At 45.9% G+C, this 18,703-nt stretch overlaps 1 protein-coding gene across 20 annotated transcripts in view; it reads left to right on the top strand.

Moving 5' to 3' along the window:
• macf1a (microtubule actin crosslinking factor 1a) overlaps nucleotides 1-18,703 on the top strand; it is a 219,256-nt gene that overhangs the window by 192,480 nt on the left and 8,073 nt on the right. For 10 of the 20 annotated variants that reach the window (XM_068710877.1, XM_068710871.1, XM_068710870.1 and 7 more), the window contains 31 exons: nucleotides 453-679; nucleotides 1,367-1,573; nucleotides 1,661-1,888; nucleotides 2,049-2,267; nucleotides 2,373-2,576; nucleotides 5,048-5,273; nucleotides 6,022-6,248; nucleotides 6,349-6,471; nucleotides 6,578-6,679; nucleotides 6,801-6,902; nucleotides 7,019-7,192; nucleotides 7,447-7,602; nucleotides 7,927-8,124; nucleotides 8,233-8,361; nucleotides 8,657-8,839; nucleotides 8,928-9,083; nucleotides 9,169-9,375; nucleotides 9,712-9,831; nucleotides 9,928-10,097; nucleotides 10,203-10,362; nucleotides 10,460-10,654; nucleotides 10,741-11,013; nucleotides 11,595-11,783; nucleotides 11,923-12,034; nucleotides 12,169-12,335; nucleotides 12,925-13,087; nucleotides 13,196-13,350; nucleotides 13,519-13,593; nucleotides 15,971-15,988; nucleotides 16,794-16,911; nucleotides 18,329-18,391. In XM_068710877.1, coding sequence (XP_068566978.1) covers nucleotides 453-679; nucleotides 1,367-1,573; nucleotides 1,661-1,888; nucleotides 2,049-2,267; nucleotides 2,373-2,576; nucleotides 5,048-5,273; nucleotides 6,022-6,248; nucleotides 6,349-6,471; nucleotides 6,578-6,679; nucleotides 6,801-6,902; nucleotides 7,019-7,192; nucleotides 7,447-7,602; nucleotides 7,927-8,124; nucleotides 8,233-8,361; nucleotides 8,657-8,839; nucleotides 8,928-9,083; nucleotides 9,169-9,375; nucleotides 9,712-9,831; nucleotides 9,928-10,097; nucleotides 10,203-10,362; nucleotides 10,460-10,654; nucleotides 10,741-11,013; nucleotides 11,595-11,783; nucleotides 11,923-12,034; nucleotides 12,169-12,335; nucleotides 12,925-13,087; nucleotides 13,196-13,350; nucleotides 13,519-13,593; nucleotides 15,971-15,988; nucleotides 16,794-16,911; nucleotides 18,329-18,391 — 5,046 coding nt within the window. The remainder of the gene's footprint in view (nucleotides 1-452; nucleotides 680-1,366; nucleotides 1,574-1,660; nucleotides 1,889-2,048; nucleotides 2,268-2,372; nucleotides 2,577-5,047; nucleotides 5,274-6,021; nucleotides 6,249-6,348; nucleotides 6,472-6,577; nucleotides 6,680-6,800; nucleotides 6,903-7,018; nucleotides 7,193-7,446; nucleotides 7,603-7,926; nucleotides 8,125-8,232; nucleotides 8,362-8,656; nucleotides 8,840-8,927; nucleotides 9,084-9,168; nucleotides 9,376-9,711; nucleotides 9,832-9,927; nucleotides 10,098-10,202; nucleotides 10,363-10,459; nucleotides 10,655-10,740; nucleotides 11,014-11,594; nucleotides 11,784-11,922; nucleotides 12,035-12,168; nucleotides 12,336-12,924; nucleotides 13,088-13,195; nucleotides 13,351-13,518; nucleotides 13,594-15,970; nucleotides 15,989-16,793; nucleotides 16,912-18,328; nucleotides 18,392-18,703) is intronic. The other 10 variants (XM_068710875.1, XM_068710876.1, XM_068710874.1 and 7 more) reach the window with 3 other exon arrangements.

The raw sequence follows: 18,703 nt of genomic DNA, 5'->3' as shown, positions 1-18,703 counted from the left end.
AGCCACGCTGACTGCTAGCACTATTAGCAAGTTAATTGTTGGTTTATCTCATGAATACACTTATTGAAACAAATGACCGGATCTGTCAATATGAGGGATGCCGTAAGATCAATGTTTGTTATAGATAATATTAGAATTAAGACCCATATTGGTGTGCACGTTTTTTAACTAGTAAACGATAAACAGAGCGCAAAATTCACAAAAATGTACATATGAAAGTAGAAAACTGAAGAGGAATAGGAAACATTTTTGTGGGGTTTTTTTTCTTTAATATAAATGATGGATTTAAAATGTATTTTTAAAAAAAGCCCTTTTTATCTTATTTATCTTTAAAAAAAAAAACAATACTAGAAATGCAAAGATGTCTTCTTCTACACGCTTCTATCACATTGGTGAGCTTTATGAAAGCTTTGGGCTTTGGGCGTGACCCCAACCTGTGTGTCCTCCTGCAGGCGAGGAGGTCCTCCTGATCCAGGAGAAGCTGGACGGCATCAAGTCGCGCTACGCCGAGATGACGGCCGGCAGCAGCAAGGCCCTCCGCACCCTGGAGCAGGCCCTGCAGCTGGCCACGCGATTCGCCAGCGCCCACGACGACCTCAACCAGTGGCTGGACGGCGTGGAGGCGGAGCTCAACAACGTGGAGCCCGACGCCGCGCCCGCCTACCAGGACAGACAGAAGGTGGGTGGAGAACGAGATAGATGTCCATTTATTTAACGGTTTTGTCAAAATGAAGGACACTGTAAAAACATAATTAGAAACATCCTTTGTGTCTTTTATAAACCTTGTTAAAGCATTTAGGTTTTTACAGGCCGTTTAATCACAACAGTGACACCAGTCATTGCTTCTTGGTCTAATATATACTGGTTGTGTGTCATTTGTACGCACACATTTCATGGATTTGTGTTATAAAAGACTTTTTATTTTTGTTAAACTGCTGAAGATGCAGTTCTTCTTTTTCATTATTTAGTTTTGTTTCAGACAACTACTGCAGACGTAACGGACTTAATTATCCACATTTAAAAAAAAAAAAAATTCTCCACATAGTAGACTAAATGAATAAACAATTTATTTTTGATGACAGCTCCTGTCTGTGATTACATTTTCAGCCGTTCCAGTATCAACCCACCCACAGTTGAGTTGCCATAGTAACATTGATTTTTTTTGGAGCTCAATAACAGTTTATAAAAGCTATTGAAAATGATTGCCTTTTTAATGCGTCGTTGCCATCCAGTTTTTTCCAGTCTACAATGACATTTTCAGCTTTTATCGTTGGCACACACAAGTAATGCACCAAAAAAACTGCCATTTTTTCATGTTTAGCACTTTTTTCTTTGTAAAACTAATCCCTCACTTCCACTTTTGCAGGAGCTGAAGAAAGTGTCGGCGGAGAAGCGCCTGGTGTTGGACACGGTTAACGAGGTGGGCAGCGCCCTGCTGGATCTGGTGCCGTGGCGGGCCCGCGAGGGCCTGGACCGTCTGGTCGCCGATGCCAACCAGCGCTACCGCCAGTCCGACGAAACCATCACTCAGCGGGTGCAGCTGGTACAAGCTGCCATCCAGAGGTCACAACAGGTACTGCGAGCGGTTTTATCCCTATGTTAGTTTGGTCTCTTTTACTGTGAGCACTTAAACCTGCTAATCGCTGACGCCTCCCTGCAGTACGAGGAGGCAGTGGATGCAGAGCTGGCCTGGGTCGGGGAGACGGAGCGCAAGTTGGCGTCTCTGGGGCCGCTGAGCCTGGAGCCGGATGTAACCGTGGCCCAGATGCAAGTGCAGAGGGCCTTCAACATCGACATCATCCGACACAAGGACACCGTGGATCAGCTGCTCGGCACCAAAGACGACATCCTGGAGACGTGCAGCGACGCCCAGAAGGACACACTGATAGTGAGTCACTGAGATTGAACATGAGGAAATTTAAGTTTGTGTGCATTGGTTACAGGGAAGGGACAGACTGTGCGAGGGACACGACTCTTTACTGAAGTCACAGAAGTCAGCTGTGAGAAGTGTAGCATCTTCACGCCTTTGTCTTTTTCATCTTCGTCAGGTGAAGACGGAGTCCCTCAGTGCTCGTTACGACGCGGTGAGCCAGAGCCACAGTGAGCGCTTCTCAGCCCTGGAGCAGGCCCAGGTTTTGGTCGCTCGGTTCTGGGAGACCTACGAGGAACTGGAGCCGTGGTTGGGCGAGACCGAAACGCTCATCACCCAGCTGCCACCGCCGGCCATCGACACAGACGCTCTCCGGCTGCAACAGGACCAGATGAGGGTAAGAGGATCTAGAATCTTTTCTATCTCACCTTTCCGACCTAAAAAGTATATTTTGTTGACGTCTCCTTAATTTCCTCTCTCTGTCCGTTCACTGCCTCTTTAGCTGCTCAGGGAGTCCATCGCAGAGCACAAGCCCCACATCGACAAGCTGCTGAAGATCGGGCCCCAGCTGGTTGAGCTCAGCCTCCAGGAGGGGGCCACCGTGACGCAGCGCTACACTGAGGCCGGAAGGCGCTACCTGGCCATCAAAGAGGGGGTCAAAGGTCGTGCAACAACCTTAGATGAGGCTGTGTCCCAGTCTGCGCAGGTGCGTCTAATTGCTAACCGTTTAATGCTCGATTTGCTCGATTCTGTGTTTTAACTGCAGACCTGGGTCGAATAGGTTTTTTTAATTGAATCTACTTGGGTATCAGGAAGTCAGAAGGCTTTGACCTGAGTCAATTTAGATTTTGTGTATGAATTGCCTCTCAGTGCAGAGTGAAGAATTTGTAGATTGGAGCATATTAGTAAATGCCGTTTGGCCCAGGTCTGTTCACAGCATGATATACGGCGTCTGCAGCCTCAGACGAAATGTAATTATGAAGCCGCATGAGGTCTACGTGTGTGTTAGTGTCTGCTGCTGCTCGAAAATTAAATGATCATAAGGATTTATTGTGCAAAGTCAGGAGTTCAGTGAAAGCTAAGATTTATTTTAGTTTGGTTTTCTGGACTTATTTCTTGACTTTGTTTTGTATATTTTACTTTCGTTTATATCTTATGATTAAGAGCTGATACATACATCTAGCAGTGTTTAGTCTCGTTGTATAATTTACGTAGAATTGTCTCTTATCACATCATGTCGTCTTTTGGTGCTAGTTTTCTTCAGGTTATTTTACTTTCTATTCGCGCTTCATCTCATGAGACACCATTGAATCACCTGTGTTGCTGCTGTCGGTATTGCCTGACAGTTTGTACTCTGTGCATGTCTCTGATTTAACTCATTGTATTGTTTCTCCACCCTCCGCCCCCCTGTCAAACCCAATTCATGTGTCTCTTTGTCCACCTGCACCTCCACACTGTCCTCATCCTTCACTCCATCCTGAACCACCCACCTCCTTGTCTCTCCTCCCTCCTCCTTGTCTGTCCTCCCGCCTTTAACCCTAAACTCACTCATCGCGTCCACCCCTCGTCCTTGCAACCCTCCACCATCCCATCCCACGTTCATTGTGGATGTGCTGTGTGTGTGTGTTGCCATGCCCCCCCCTCCCCCCCACACCATCATTTTATCCATCATCACTGCTCACTGCAATCACCCAGCTGGTAGAGGTAAGACAGCATCATACTGGCACTCAGGGTGCGGTTATACCACATGATTTGATCGACCAATCAAATGTGAATCTATACTAATACTAGTACTAATCATGTACTAATCTGATCAGATGAAGTAATCATTCATGCAGTCAGTTTATCTCAAAGGATAAAGGAATTATATTACTGATTCGAAAAATTCTTAAGCGTGAGATTTCCAGTAAAATCTCCGTTTAAAGGGACAGTTTGGATTTTTTGACGTGTGGTTGTATTCGGTACTTATCCACATTAGTCAGTGTATTAGCTATAGTAGATGGAGTTTGGAAAAACAGACAGGAATACCAGCACAGGAGCAAAGCAATGTACAGCTGTGGACGTATTTTAGACACCTAAAAAAATCAGTATAAGTGTGCGCTATATTCAGAATATTTTTACTGCTTTAACTTGGTGTCAGACAGTCATTTCCACATCTATGCTCTCTTCAGAGCCACTAGAATCCTTTGAGTCATTTTACCTCACAGAACATGAGAGATGCTGGTCTACCGTTGCCTTCATGCGTTAGTTAGTTTGTGTTGTGGTGTGACTTATGTGAATCCGAACAAATTCCTTAAAACATCAAAATAACTAACCGATGGAGGAAGCGGTAGACCAACAGCTCCAGTGTTCTGTGAAGTGAAATTGCTGTTTTTGTCAACGGAGTCCTGTGGCTTTGAAGGGAGCATAGATAACTTCTTCAGTGCTACTGCTGACATCTACTGTAGGTAATGCACCGACTATGGATGAGTACCTCATGCAACACCTCTTCAAAACATTTGAACTATCCCTGTCATTTCTATATGATCTACATAATGGTCCAAACCATGTCTGCCAACCCTGAGTGACAATAAAACTGAATGAAATCTGTTCGGAAACGTCCCCTTTGTGTAGATTTGTAGACTTGTATTAAGCCTAGTCTAAAACAGACATGCTTTCCAGTAATGAAAGTTTTAGTCTCAGACTAGGCTTGATTGATGTCCTCGATAGCTGTCCTTTTGTATCACTTGTTGCTAGATGAGATTTGTTGTCCCGTGCAGCGATCAAGCAATCTGATTTCCCATAGATGCATAAAAGAAAGCCTGTCATCTCTAGAAACTGTACCATATTTGCTCTCTTGTCAATTAGCAGCTCCCTCTTGTGTGTTAGATCCAGCTTTGTCTGATTTACACAGCATGGATGACATGTTGAAGGTGCAAAATTGAGATATCAAATATTGTAGAAGAACCGTACTGCTGTTCTACATCTCCTGTTGAAATCAGATATAAGATAAAAGATTTTTAAAAAAGCCTAAAAGTTGGTGCATTCTGCGACAGATGGCTGACCACCCACATAATATCTCAGTATTTTCCCACTTTCAAAATGTCACCCGGCTGTCAAAAACCCAAACCCAGCCCCCTCAACACACTCCCTCCCCCTCTTAATAATACTTTATTCCAACTCTCCTTCCGTCCCCAGTTTCACGACAAGATGGACCCCCTGTTGGAGACCCTGGAGGGGGCGGTCCAGCGGCTGCGGCAGCCTCCCCCCGTGGCGGCGGAGGTAGACAAGATCAGGGAGCAGCTGGCGGAACACCGAGCCCAAGGGCTGGAGCTGGACAAACTGCTGCCGAGCTTCTCCGCCCTCTGCGCCCGCGGAGAGGAGCTCATCGGGCGAGCCGCTCACGACGATCCAGCCGCTCAGGGTGAGAGTCTGGGACGGGTCTGACATGTGGAGGATGGGCCACACAGTCCATGTGTTACAACAGGATGAGGGATTTACACAATAATAATTCATTTAAAGTTAACCCTTTTTTGCACTTGGCTCACTGATGAGCCAAACAAACAGCTATATAACTAAACAGTACTAATTTAAAATGAAAAAGTACATCATACAATCAAACAAATCAGACATCAGAATTCAGAGTGGGTCAGAGAAGAGAAGCGACGTAACAGACATCTGTAATCTGGGTGAAAAATATAAAAATCTTATTTTGGGCTCCAGTCCAACTAGTTTGCTCACTGAACAATCAACTGGCCAGTGTAAGTCACTGTGTTACTGGCACAAAGCCAGCGGGGCAGCCCTTGTCAAATCTTAAAATGCCGTGAGGCTCTGCAAATTTCTTCCAACGTTATCACGTGGTGAGACAAAACACACACACACACACACACACACACACACACACACTCGTCTTTGTTATATTGACCTCAGAAGGACTCCAGCCGTCCACGCTTGGTGAAATTATAAAAGGCCTCTCTGTGCAGCGATAGTGGGAGTGGCCTGATGTGAGGCTTAACTTTACACTAGATGGCAAAATTCAAACAAAGAAAACATTATTATTACTTTTCTTCACATGACATAAAGAATAACCAAGAAGTTTGTTTTTTTTCCAGTGAGATCCCACTTGCTTTTCTACAGCAGCCTGATTAAACTCAAACTCCTCTCTCCTCCAGCCGTTCGGACCCGCCTCCTGCGCCTGCGCTCCCTGTGGGACGAGATCCGGCAGCGGGCCGAGGAGCGGGAGGGGAAGCTCAACGACGTCTTGGACCTGGCCGGGAAGTTCTGGGCCGACGTGGCGGCGCTGCTGAGCACGCTCCGTGACTCCCAGGACATCGTGAAAGAGCTGGAGGACCCCGGCGTGGACCCCTCGCTCATCAAACAGCAGATTGAGGCTGCTGAGGTATGGAGGGGAGCTAATCAATGGAATGAATGCAATCTGTAGTGAAGTATTTTTTGGTTTTGAACAACCTCAACACGACGTCTCTCTATCCTTCCACCAGGCCATTAAGGCCGAGACAGACGGCCTGAGGGAGGAACTGGAGTTTGTCAGGACCCTCGGAGCCGACCTCATCTTTGCCTGTGGAGAAACTGAGAAACCTGAAGTCAAGAAGACCATCGACGAGGTGAGAAAATGAACACCAAGTTAATTTGCTTCTGAAAAGATAATTTTCTGGAATTGAGCTCTGCTACATGATGACCCACTAACACGACTTCCCATCCATCTCCCAGATGAACGCTGCTTGGGAGGGCCTGAACCGGACTTGGAGAGAGAGGATGGAGAGACTGGAGGAGGCCATGACGGCGTCTGTGCAGTATCAGGACGCACTGCAGGTTTGTGCATCAGAGTCTGTAAATCATTAATGTCTTCGTGAATTAATGTTTCGTGAGTGTTTTAGTGTGGTCTTTGTCGTTGTCTTGTTGATATTGACGCAGTTCTAATGCATTTTTCCAGTCTATGTTTGACTACCTGGACAATGCAGTGATCAAGCTGTGCGAAATGTCAACTGTGGGAACTGATCTGGGAACCGTCAAACAGCAGATTGAAGAGCTCAAGGTTAGCAAGAGAGTCTCATGATCTTAACATGATTTTTAGATAACCTGCGATCAAATATGTATGAAGAACTAACAAAACACTACTCCTCCTCTCCTCCTTTCGTTCACCCCGAGCAGCAGTACAAGGTGGAGGTCTACCAGCAGCAGATTGACATGGAGAAGCTGTGCCACCAGGGGGAGCTGCTGCTGAAGAAGGTGTCAGACCAGACGGACCGGGACATGATCCAGGAGCCGCTGACCGAGCTCCGACACCTCTGGGAAAACCTGGGGGATAAGATCACCCAAAGACAGGTAATGTCACCACATGTGGCAGCGATGAGGCGGAGGAGTTAGAAACTGCATCACTGAGCAAAAAACATCTCAGGGAGACACGATTCCGTCGTTGCCTCCGGCTCTCAGCCCCGCGGTTTCCCTTGGGAGTTGACGATGTTAGTCTTTGCTGGCATTCTGTAGGATCGCATGTATTTGACAGCTGCTTCTCATTACAGTCAAAATATTTGAGTTCCTATTTTTATGCCTGAACCTCTGTCTCTCCTCCACCACAGCACAAGCTTGAGGCCGCCCTGCTGGCCCTGGGTCAGTTCCAGCATGCTCTGTCTGAGCTGCAGGCCTGGCTCAACCACACACACACCACTCTGGACACACAGCGACCAGTCAGCTCTGACCCCAAGGCCATCGAAATCGAGCTGGCTAAACATCACGTACGTCTGCGTTTGTTACAAACTGAAAAAATACATCTGTTTCCTCCTTGTGACTTATTCGTCTTGGTCCAGCTGACATAAAGTGAAGACAGGTTGTTTCCTAAAGATAGTTTGACTCTTTAACCGAATTTGCCGTTTGTGCTAATGAAACCCGTTGATGCCCTGTAGCCCTAATGTTGTTTATTTTCTTCTCTTCAGAGAGACACACACACAAGATTTGTTGGCCTCTTGTGTTATTTTAGCTTCCAAAAACCAGCTCTTGCACTGAAACATTCAGTTTTAATTCTGTGTAATTCATTTCTTTCTCCCTCCTCTGTGTTCTAGGTTTTGCGTAACGACGTTCTATCCCATCACAACACCGTGGAGAACGTGAACGGCGCGGGCGCCGAGCTGCTAGAGTCCTCTCCCGGCGACGAGGCCAGCCACCTGAGGGATCAGCTGGACCATCTCCACCAGGGCTGGGAGAGCCTACTGCTCAAGACCCAAGAGCGGCAGAAGCTACTGGAGGCCGCCCTGCACCAGGTACAGTGAAGAAGCAAAGTTAGATCTTAGTGCTGATGAATAACAGTGACAGCCCTGGCTTTTGTAATATTTTCATGATATCTGAACTGATTAATTTCTACTGCGTAGGCTGAAGGTTTCCATGGCGAGTTGGAGGAGTTCCTCCAGTGGCTGAGGAGGACGGACAGCCAGCTGTCCGCCGCCAAGCCGACAGGCGGTCTCCCTGAAACGGCCAGGGAGCAGCTCCAGCAGCACCTGGTAACAGAGAATCCCATCACACCTTTATGCCCACAATACACATCCACACCTTAACCTCTTAAACTCCCCGACATCACCGTCTTTCTCAGGCTGCAGCAGGCAGGTTTTTAAAGCTAGTGTGACGGTGCTGGTGTCATATGAAACTAGACGACCAATTTTCTATTCACACAGAGAGACATTTGGTACATGGCAACTATGAATCTTTAATAGCTTCCATTGTTCCCAACCAACCAGCGAGACACAACAGAGCTCACGTTTTAGTGTTGATTCACATTTGCGTGCTCTTCGTCTGCAGGAGCTTCAGGCCCAGCTGTCCCAGCGAGCGGACCAGTACCACCGTCTGCTGGATCAAGGAGAGTCCATGCTGCTAGCTCGCGGAGGAGAAGAAGCAGGACCCGGTACCACCCAGACTCAGCAGAACCTGGCCATGCTGCAGAACAAGTGGGCCAGCTTCAACACCAAGATGGACGACCGCAAGGTAAGACCGCGACACAAGGAGACGTTTCTCTCTGGCTTTTGATGGTTTATTGTTTTGTTTTTTAAATTTTAATTTTGAACCCCTCCAGGCAAAGCTGGAAGAGGCCGTTTCCTTGGCAACAGGTTTCCAGACCTCTCTGCAGGACACCATCATATGGCTAACCCAGGCTGAGCAGACCTTGAACATGGCCCAGCCCCCCAGCCTCATACTGGACACTGTCCTCTTCCAGATCGATGAGCACAAGGTATCAAACATTCGCCAGTCACTAGAAACGTGGTGTAAGATGCTTCAGTCGTTACATTTATCCCTAACTCCTTCTGCTCTCCCAGGTATTTGTGAACGAGGTGAACACCCACAGAGAGCAGGTCCTGGCTCTGGAGAAGGCCGGCTCTCAGCTGCGCTTTGCCAGCCTGAAGCAGGACGTCGTTCTCATCAAGAACCTGCTGCTCAGCGTCCAGGCCCGCTGGGACAAGCTGGTCCAGAGGTCCCTGGACCGCGGGCGACACCTCGATGAGGCTCGCAAACGCGCCAAACAGGTACTGAACTGATATATTATAGCAACGGGTGATTAAATGCTGATGTTGTCCCATTAAGACCAAAGGCACAGTGAGGATTCACTGACGACATGAAATTTTGAGATTTACAGAAACATTAACTTCAGACCTTAATGTTTCTGCTATTGGTTGACAGTATTTTGGAAATATAGTTATACTGTGCTAAAACTCATTGTAAGTCGTTCTTGGTGATAGTCAATTCAGATGACTTCTTGCACCTAAACTGATGGTAAATCCAGATTGCGAACATTGTATATATTAGGAAAATTTCAGCTATAGAGAATGTATGTATTAAAATAACAAACTCTCTTCTTTCAGTTCCACGAGGCCTGGAGGAAGCTGACAGACTGGCTAGAAGAAGCCGAGAAGAGACTGGACTCTGAGCTGGAGATCTCCAACGAGCCGGACAAGATCAAAGTACAACTGGCCAAACACAAGGTACTGCAAGGCAATTATTACACACACTGTTTTCTCTTTTTGTTGCTTCCCAATCTACAAATCTCTTTCTTCCTCTCCCTCGTTCCGCCCGTCCAGGAGTTCCAGAAAGCCTTGGGCTCGAAGCAGCCGGTTTACGACACAACTGTGAGGTCTGGGAGGGCCATGAGGGACAAGGCTCAGCTGCCGGCAGACACCCAGAAGATGGACCACCTAGTGGGAGAGGTCCGCGACAAGTGGGACACCGTGTGTGGCAAGAGCGTGGAGAGGTAAAGAGGATGAAGGACGGACGATGAAACTGGCTTTCCCCCAGCTTTTTATTACAGATGTGAATATGATTATTAACAGCTGTTTGTCTTCTCTCCTCCATCCAGACAACACAAGCTGGAGGAGGCTCTGCTGTTCTCCGGCCAGTTTGCAGAGGCTCTCCAGGCCCTGGTGGACTGGTTGTACCGGGTAGAGCCCCAGCTGGCTGAAGACCTGCCCGTCCACGGAGATCTGGATCTGGTGTCCAACCTCATGGACTCGCATAAGGTGCGTAAACAGAACCGTGCTCGTTAAACACGTACGAGAGGATAATAATACCACAGAAGGTTCTGAGTCTGACGTTACTGATGTCCGAAACCTACAGGCTTTCCAAAAAGAGCTGGGTAAGAGAACCAGCAGCGTTCAGGCTCTGAAGCGCTCGGCTCGGGAGCTGATGGACACCGGCCGCGATGACACGGCGTGGGTCAAAGTTCAGGTTCAGGAGCTCAGCAACCGCTGGGATACGGTGTGCGCTCTGTCCGTCACGAAGCAGACCCGCCTCCAGCAGGCCCTCAAACAGGTCAGAGAGCAAGCTGCAGTGCACATCCAAAACTTCAACATCACATAATGCACAGGGCGCTATCATAGACCTCTTTTCTCCATCAGGCGGAGGAGTTTCGCACGGCAATACAGGTCCTTCTGGAGTGGCTCTCCGAGGCGGAGCAGACGCTCCGTTTCCGCGGCGTCCTCCCCGAAGAGGCCGAGACTCTGCAGGCGCTGCTGCACACACATCGCGACTTCATGGGCACCGTGGAGGAGAAGAGGACCGACGTCAACAAGGCTGCGGGCATGGGAGAGGGCATCCTGACCATTTGTCACCCTGACTCCATCACCACCATCAAACACTGGATCACCATCATCAGGGCACGCTTCGAAGAGGTGAGGAAGGGAGGAGGGTGAGGCAGGGGTTTAATAATAATATCCTCGGTTAAATAGTGTTTCCTCTTTTCAACATTTTAGCTTTATGTTTTGAGATTTGGACGGACCTACATTTATTTACCTCCTGTTAACCTTCTGAACCCCTGGGGTGTTTTTTGCTCTCGTCACATTTTTCTCTCTGTCTCGTTCTTCACCTCAATGGAAACAACACAACCATAGAAGAAGAGACAAAGTTACCATGCCATAAATCATAAAAAGGAGAAAAAACTAAGTTTAATATCTTTGATAATTTAAGCAATGCAATTCATACAGTATATCCAATATTTGTGCTAATATAAGTGTTACCAATGTTGAAAAAATTGCAGCCTCTACCTGCCATGTATATTGAACAACAATATTGTACAACCTCTCCTCTGCTCTGTGTTCAGCAGAACTGCAGTTCAGTCCAAGTTTCACTGAATTTTTGTCACATGACTGTTGGTCTCAGGCGAATCAATCATGGCTTCCGCGTTGCACTGAGGAGTGCATAATTTATCATATATAAATGTATTGTATGTTAATCGGCACCTTTCGCTCTACAGGTGCTGACGTGGGCCAAACAGCACGAGCAGCGGCTGGAGACGGCTCTGACCGAGGTGCTCAACAACGCCAACCTGCTGGAGGAGCTGCTGTCATGGCTCCAGTTCGCTGAGACCACATTGGTCCAGAAGGACACAGAGTCGCTTCCTCAGGACATCCCACAACTCAAAACACTCATCACAGAACACCAGGTGGGCTTCGCTGACTCATCACTAAAAGCCCAGGCGTAGTTTTGGGTCTTTTTAACGCATCACTAGATGGAGGTAAAGCTGAATTTGTTTGTGCGGTCCCTTAACAGTTTGGTAAGCTTCTGGTGTTTGTTGTTCTCAGATGTTTATGGAGGAGATGACGAGGAAGCAGCCGGACGTTGACAAAGTGACGAAGACGTACAAGAGGAAACCGGCTGAGCCTCCCAGCAGCCTGGCTGAGAGGAGAGGAGCCCGTAAGTCTCCCGTGTTTAACTTTTGATGCACAAATATTATCGTCTCCCACTCTGTGACGATAGCGTGGGTGCACGCGTTACAGAAGGTTCATCAGAAGTGACGAGGGTTCGTTAACTCTCTGCTTCCTCTACAGGCAAACACCATCAGCAGCAGCAGCAGCAGCAGCAGCAGCAGGCAGCCATGCAGCTCTCTGGAGGAAACCCAAGACTCAACCAGCTCTGTGCCAGGTGGCAGCAAGTCTGGCTGCTGGCTCTCGACCGCCAGCGCAAACTCAACGATGGTCTGGACCGACTGGAAGAGGTGATGATCAATCACTGTTGTTTTTTATACTAAATGTCAGGGGGGATTTTTCTTTTCCAGTCAATAATTAACAATAACGTTGATTGTGATGCATTGCACCAAACACATACTTCAGCAATAACCCAAGTGGAAACGAGGAAAACAAATAAATAAATAGAAACTACAATTTGTAAGCAGGGCTCTAAATGGAAAGCCTGATATCTTAGAATGCATGATTTTATGCTGTTTTAATGGGTTTCAATGGGGACATTTTTGTCCGTAAGGATCTGAGTGTCTGTATTTTGGCTACACAGATATAGACTTATTATAGGAGCTGAGGTTGAACTTCCAAATTTAGAAAAAAAAAAAACGTGCCAAAATGTAAACCATATGCAGTGACACAGCCGAAATGATCGGAAAACTAAAAATGTCCCTCGTGATGCACTCGGGTTAAACCTTCATTAAGTTATTTACCCAAGTTAAATCCTAAGATAGTCCGTTTCCTGGTCAATGAAAGCAATAACTTGACTTTACTTAAACATTCAGAACCACATTCTTTCTGTCACTGTGCCATGAAAATCACAGAACTGTCTGCATTGTCCTTTTCCAGCTCAAGGAGTTTGCCAACTTTGACTTTGATGTGTGGAGGAAGAAGTACATGCGCTGGATGAACCATAAGAAATCTCGTGTCATGGACTTCTTCAGACGCATCGACAAGGACCAGGATGGAAAGATCACGCGGCAGGAGTTCATCGACGGCATCCTAGCATCGAGTAGGTTATGGGTGATGGTGTTTTTGGTATTTATTTGGTTGGTGGGGGGGTCTGGTTTTGACACTTATAAAGACATAGACTGATTGCATTATTATTGTCTGTGTGCAGAGTTCCCCACCAGTAAGCTGGAGATGACAGCCGTGGCAGACATCTTTGACAGAGACGGAGACGGTTACATCGACTACTACGAGTTTGTTGCTGCTCTGCACCCCAACAAGGACGCCTACAGACCCACCACCGACGCCGACAAGATAGAAGATGAGGTAAGAAAAATCAGAAGACCAGCAAATATGAAGTCATGAAGTACGGCGCGCTATCGGGGCCAAGCATCCATACAATGAGCTACCGGCCACAGGAGAATCAGTCAGCCTTTAGGGTGCATGGTTAGAGGTCTGATTACATTCACTCACATGCTGCTTGTTGCTGTGCAGGTGACTCGGCAGGTGGCCCAGTGTAAATGTGCCAAGAGGTTCCAAGTGGAGCAGATAGGAGAGAACAAATACCGGGTAAGTTCAGCTCAGTCTCTGGTTCAGTTTGATGTTATTTGGAGAACAAATTACAAACTGTAATATAAACTTAAGAAAATGTTCACCTTCATTGCAAATCATTGTAATAAATGTTAACAGACCTGGGTCAAAACGGATTTGCAAAGAATTTTTGGCCATTTGTTTTTCTTGGTGCTTAGATTAGCAGTATAAACTTGCTGGGATTGAAACACTAAAGTCCAGGGTCTGATTTGTTAGGCAGCTCCTTGTTGCTAAAATGTAATTAATTATCAATAGAACAAATAAAGAATGAATTATTTAGTCCATAGCTCTGCTTTATGTTTATAAAGAGCAATATACACTGTGATTCTGGACGGCTACAGAAACATGTGAGATTGCCAACACTGTTGGACCCAGGTCTGATTAATGGATTATTGTTAACTGGCTGTGTCTTCACTTGTCCAGCAGGCACCATTTAACTTCTCAATATAACTTCACAGCGTTTGTTTGTATGTCATGATGTCATGGTGTATTAATACTTGTCTGTATCATAACATATACGTGATAACATTGATATAACGTGTTAATAACTAATCTCATAGCCCGCCAGGATTGTCAGTCTTCTTTGTCATCACCAAAACATCAATGACGCCATGTAAATGTGACTGCATAGAACCACGCCGGGCTGCTGCATAGAACAGACAGAGATCTAGAGATTTACAAGCACTGCTGTCAGCTGGTGTTTAATCTGAGCAGGTTTAAAGTTTTACTCAAACTTAACTGTGAAAGAAACCTGGAACACCAAATCCTCTCTGACATTTTACTTTTCTGAACACCTGAAAGGATAAATAATGTGGTAACGCTGCATGTTTAAAGGGACAGTTCACCCCAAAATGAAAAATGTATATTACTCTGTAAACTAACGATGTTCCATACAGATGATCTTTTTTCACACATCGCTGAATTTTAACTTCCAGGGCGTGAATTAAATTTCTGTGTGCAATCTTCAGACCCTTCCAACTCCTCAGGAAGAGCGCCGGGCTTTTAAGCAAATTCTACATAGTGGCCAAACGGTGGAATTACAAGTTCCGTGTCCGTCGCATGACGCCATGAGGCCCAAAAATGTCCCCATAGACTTACATTTGGAAAGAGACATGTGTAACTCTGCGGATGATTTCTTTACCAGTATGAACACATGAATAGCCCTTAGTTAAAACAGTAACTCCTAAAAGTTGTTTAATGCACTAATAGCCCAATCCAGAGGTATTTTACTTCCTCCTGACGTGTGAATGAGCCCGAGAACGAGGCTGGACCATAGTGGACGTAGTCGTCGTGACATCACCCATTGTTTTGTGAACTGCCGTTTTGAAGCCCCACAGTAAGCATACTCAGCTTTATGGTCTATTTTACTGTAAAAGGACTTTAATTCACTAAATGAACGTCTTGCTGTTTTGCAAACGGAGGAGTCGCCCCCTGCTGGTCAGTAGAGAGAATGCACGTTTTCTTCCTCATTGGCTTCACTCGACAGATGAAGAGAGCAGCGAAAATGTAAAAATGTAATATCTATGCTTCTCGCAGTACTGTAGTTTATACGAAATTATTATTGCTATCACAAGTTTCTACATCTACTCATGGATGAGAAAGGCTCATGTTCGTTACAGCGTGAGATGTAAACATGACAAATATTTGAAATATATATATATATTTGATTTGAGGGTGAACTGTCTCTTTAAGCCTTTGAAAATACAGATTTGAGTTTTAAGACCCTGTTGGCCAAAAGGAAAATCATCATCAAATACAACCCCAGGAGGGTTCAGGCCTCGTTTCATTGTGTTCACAGTGATTCCAGTAGCTCCCCCAGCAGGCTGTGTATCTATGCAGCATTTTACAGCGGCTGTGGACAGTTTCCTGCAGCACTTAGTGGACCGCCCATCACTACCACTGCTACAGAATGTGTGTCCAGTCCATCCTTCTCACTAGTAATGATATCTAGTGTCTGACTGCAGGACACTGGGGATACTAATACTACACCAACTCGTTTTTGTCACATTTGTTGTGCGTCTTGTCTTTGCTCATGTTTTCGTCTGGCTTCACTTGTCATCGCTTTCTTTACCTCCATTTTTCCGTCATCAGCTGGCAGCTTTATGAAGCACCGTCATAACATCCACAGGCGTTCTTGTTCACTGCATCTTTTTGCTCACACAACTAATTCTGAGCTCAAATAACAGAAATGCACAAAGACATTAACAGTTGATCCGAACCCGGTTTTAAAAGATCTTGTACACATATAAATGGTATCCATTCTTACATCATCAGTTATCAGTACATGTTGGTTCACTCTGGCTCTGTTTCTTTCTCCTTGTGTTCCTGTGCTCCGTGTCTGCTGGATTTATTGTAGTTCTTCCTCGGAAACCAGGTAAAGTGCCGCTGCTGTGATCGGATGTGTGGAATCTGCTTCCTGCCTTCCCCACCAATAGAGTGCTGTCCTTTCTGCTTTCAGTATTTCATTTGTTGTTGTTGCTATACTTCAATATTAGTTAATGACATAAAAAAAAAAGAGGAAGCACTCCATTGTGGCTTTGCAACGTGTAAGCAGGTTTCACCGTCCATTTATGTTCCTGCTGTGATTTGTTTTGTGTTGAGAGTGACAAATTGCACAATGTGAGGCAGGCGGCAGTGACATGGCTGAAGTGGTAATTAGTGGTTAGGTGATATATGTTGTGCGCTGTGGACTGAAGCTGGGAAGCAAATCAAGCTGCTTGGAGAGAAATCCAGAAAAGTCCCTCTCTGCTGGTGTCGCTGTGGAGTTCTGCTTTGCTCGGCGGTTTGAATTGAACTTAAAGACTGAATCCAAACACAGCAGTGATTCCTGCTGTCAATGATAATGCTTGTATTTGGGTGGCTGGGTGAACCGGGCTGAGAATCATCAGATTGACTATTCAGTGCATGTTTTTGCATGGAGTAGAACAGATGTTCAGATTTGGTACATGGGCTGCTTTGTGTGATGCTGTGATTCAATTCAAATGAATCTCTCAAATACTATTTTACTCACTGACTCTTTCTCATTCCCTCTCTCTCTCCTCTGTCCGACTGACTTTTCCTTCCTTTTCTATCTGCCCGTTCTTCTTTTTCCACTCTTGTTTTCTACTCCGTTCTCTTTCCCTCGTTTCTCCTCATTTTCCTTCGTCTCTTCCTCCTCCTATTGGTTTTCCTCCCTTCAGTTCGGTGACTCTCAGCAGCTGCGTCTGGTGAGGATTCTTCGCAGCACGGTGATGGTGAGAGTCGGAGGTGGTTGGATGGCTCTGGATGAGTTCCTGGTTAAAAATGATCCATGCAGAGGTGAGTGACGTTTACTCTCTCACACACACACACACACACACACACACACACACACACACACACACACACACACACCTTCTTTCTCCTCCTCTGTCTCACTTTTTTAAATTCACATGCATTTACTAGAGCCCGACTGAAAATTTATTTCTGTTTTATTTAAAAAAAAAAAAAAAAATTACATAAACCTTTTTGAAATTATTTTGTGACATTTTACAGTTGAAAAGAAATAAACTTGTCAAAAACGGCAAATAATAACGAAGGGGAACATCAATCGTTTACTTTTTGTCGATTTCGTCTAAGGAGCCTGACTCCACTGTTAATCTCAGACGAGTCGTTGGAGTGGCGGGAAAATGTTGTAATGAAACAAAGGATCATTACTGTATTGGAGGTGCTGAATCTCCCAGTAGATCATGAAACAGCTTAGAGCGATTACAATTACAGTGATCAACCTTTTAACCAGCATGGATGGAACAGCTTGAAACGGAATCATTTCTACACAAACACTGTTTAAACAGTTTGCTCGCTGTTAATTTGGGGTGTTTTTATAGATGACGAGAAATGGGCAGACACAATGGATCGTGGTGTTTCTTTACGTGATACTTTGCCTCATGCTAACCTGTCTGCTGGACGTTTCTCTTAAAGGAGAACGTAGTCTCCTCGTCATGTGGGTTGATAATACCCCGTTAAAATGTTTCCTCCAGTAAACCATATCTTATATACAGTACTGTATTATAGTGTATTGTACTATACACAGTATCATAATACTGTTCATACTAAATCATTATCTATCCTTCATTGACCAATTCTCTTGTCCTTATCTTTGACGTTGTTCAACTGCAATTTCATCTTAATAATCAGCCGTCATAACGAGGCCTTTCATTGAAATGTGTCGGGTACCATCTTGGAAGGTGGCTATCGCACTCCAGATGAAGTGGGTCGGGCTCTAGCACCAACACCAACACACTCTCACTCTGCTCTCTATGAAAGCAAACACACCTCTAGAAGTGCCTCCTGCACGGAGCTCTTGACATAGACGAGCTGAAGGAAAACCTCTGAAACTGACGCGTCTGTCTGGAGTTGTCAGTCAGCAGGTGACGCAGTGACACGCTGCCCCGCCTCACTTCTCTCTCCAGTGTTCCCTTCAAGTGGCGTCTACATTTGGTGTCTCTGTTTCTCTCTCCATCTCTTATTCCTCACACCTCTCTGAGGCCGTCCTCAAGGAGTTCATCCCTTCACACCTTTTATTTCTGTACACGCACAGACGATTCTCTCTCCCTCTCCTCTGTCTTAATTATTCCGTTCTCTTTTAAATAAAATGGTAGTATTGCATGGTGCATGGTCCTCAGTTCTCTCCCTCTTCCTCCCCCCCCCCCCTCTCTCTTCCTTCCTCCCTCCCTCCCTTTTTCTCTTTCCCCAGTGCAACATCCAGGACTTAAGATTCTCCGCTCCGATTCCAGTAGCTCCATCTCATCTCGTATAGGTTGGACTTCTCCTCTATCTCTTACGCTTTCACTCTCTCCTAACAGCCTGTCTTTTCATCCGCGCCCCCGTCTGTTTGGCAAATTTCTTTTTCTGTCTCTCCTGGACTCTATTCCAAATTTCTTCTCTTTTCTTCCTCTGTCTTTTTCTTCTTGCTCTCTCTCCCCCATCATCTTCACCTTCTTCCTCTTCTTTGACTTGTTGGTTTGGCCTTGTTCTTGTGCCTTGCTGACTATGATCACCTGACTAACGTTGTGTCTCCCCACTGTTCTGCTCTCCTGATCCCCCCACCCCCACCCCTTTACCCCCAGCT

Source organism: Cebidichthys violaceus, unplaced genomic scaffold (genome assembly GCF_023349555.1).
Source record: "Cebidichthys violaceus isolate CVI_PGR_0920_01 unplaced genomic scaffold, fCebVio1.0.p SCAF_16, whole genome shotgun sequence".
Lineage (NCBI taxonomy): Eukaryota > Metazoa > Chordata > Actinopteri > Perciformes > Stichaeidae > Cebidichthys > Cebidichthys violaceus.
The sequence above is the reverse complement of the archived record's forward strand: the minus strand, read 5'-3'. Positions and strand labels throughout refer to the sequence as shown.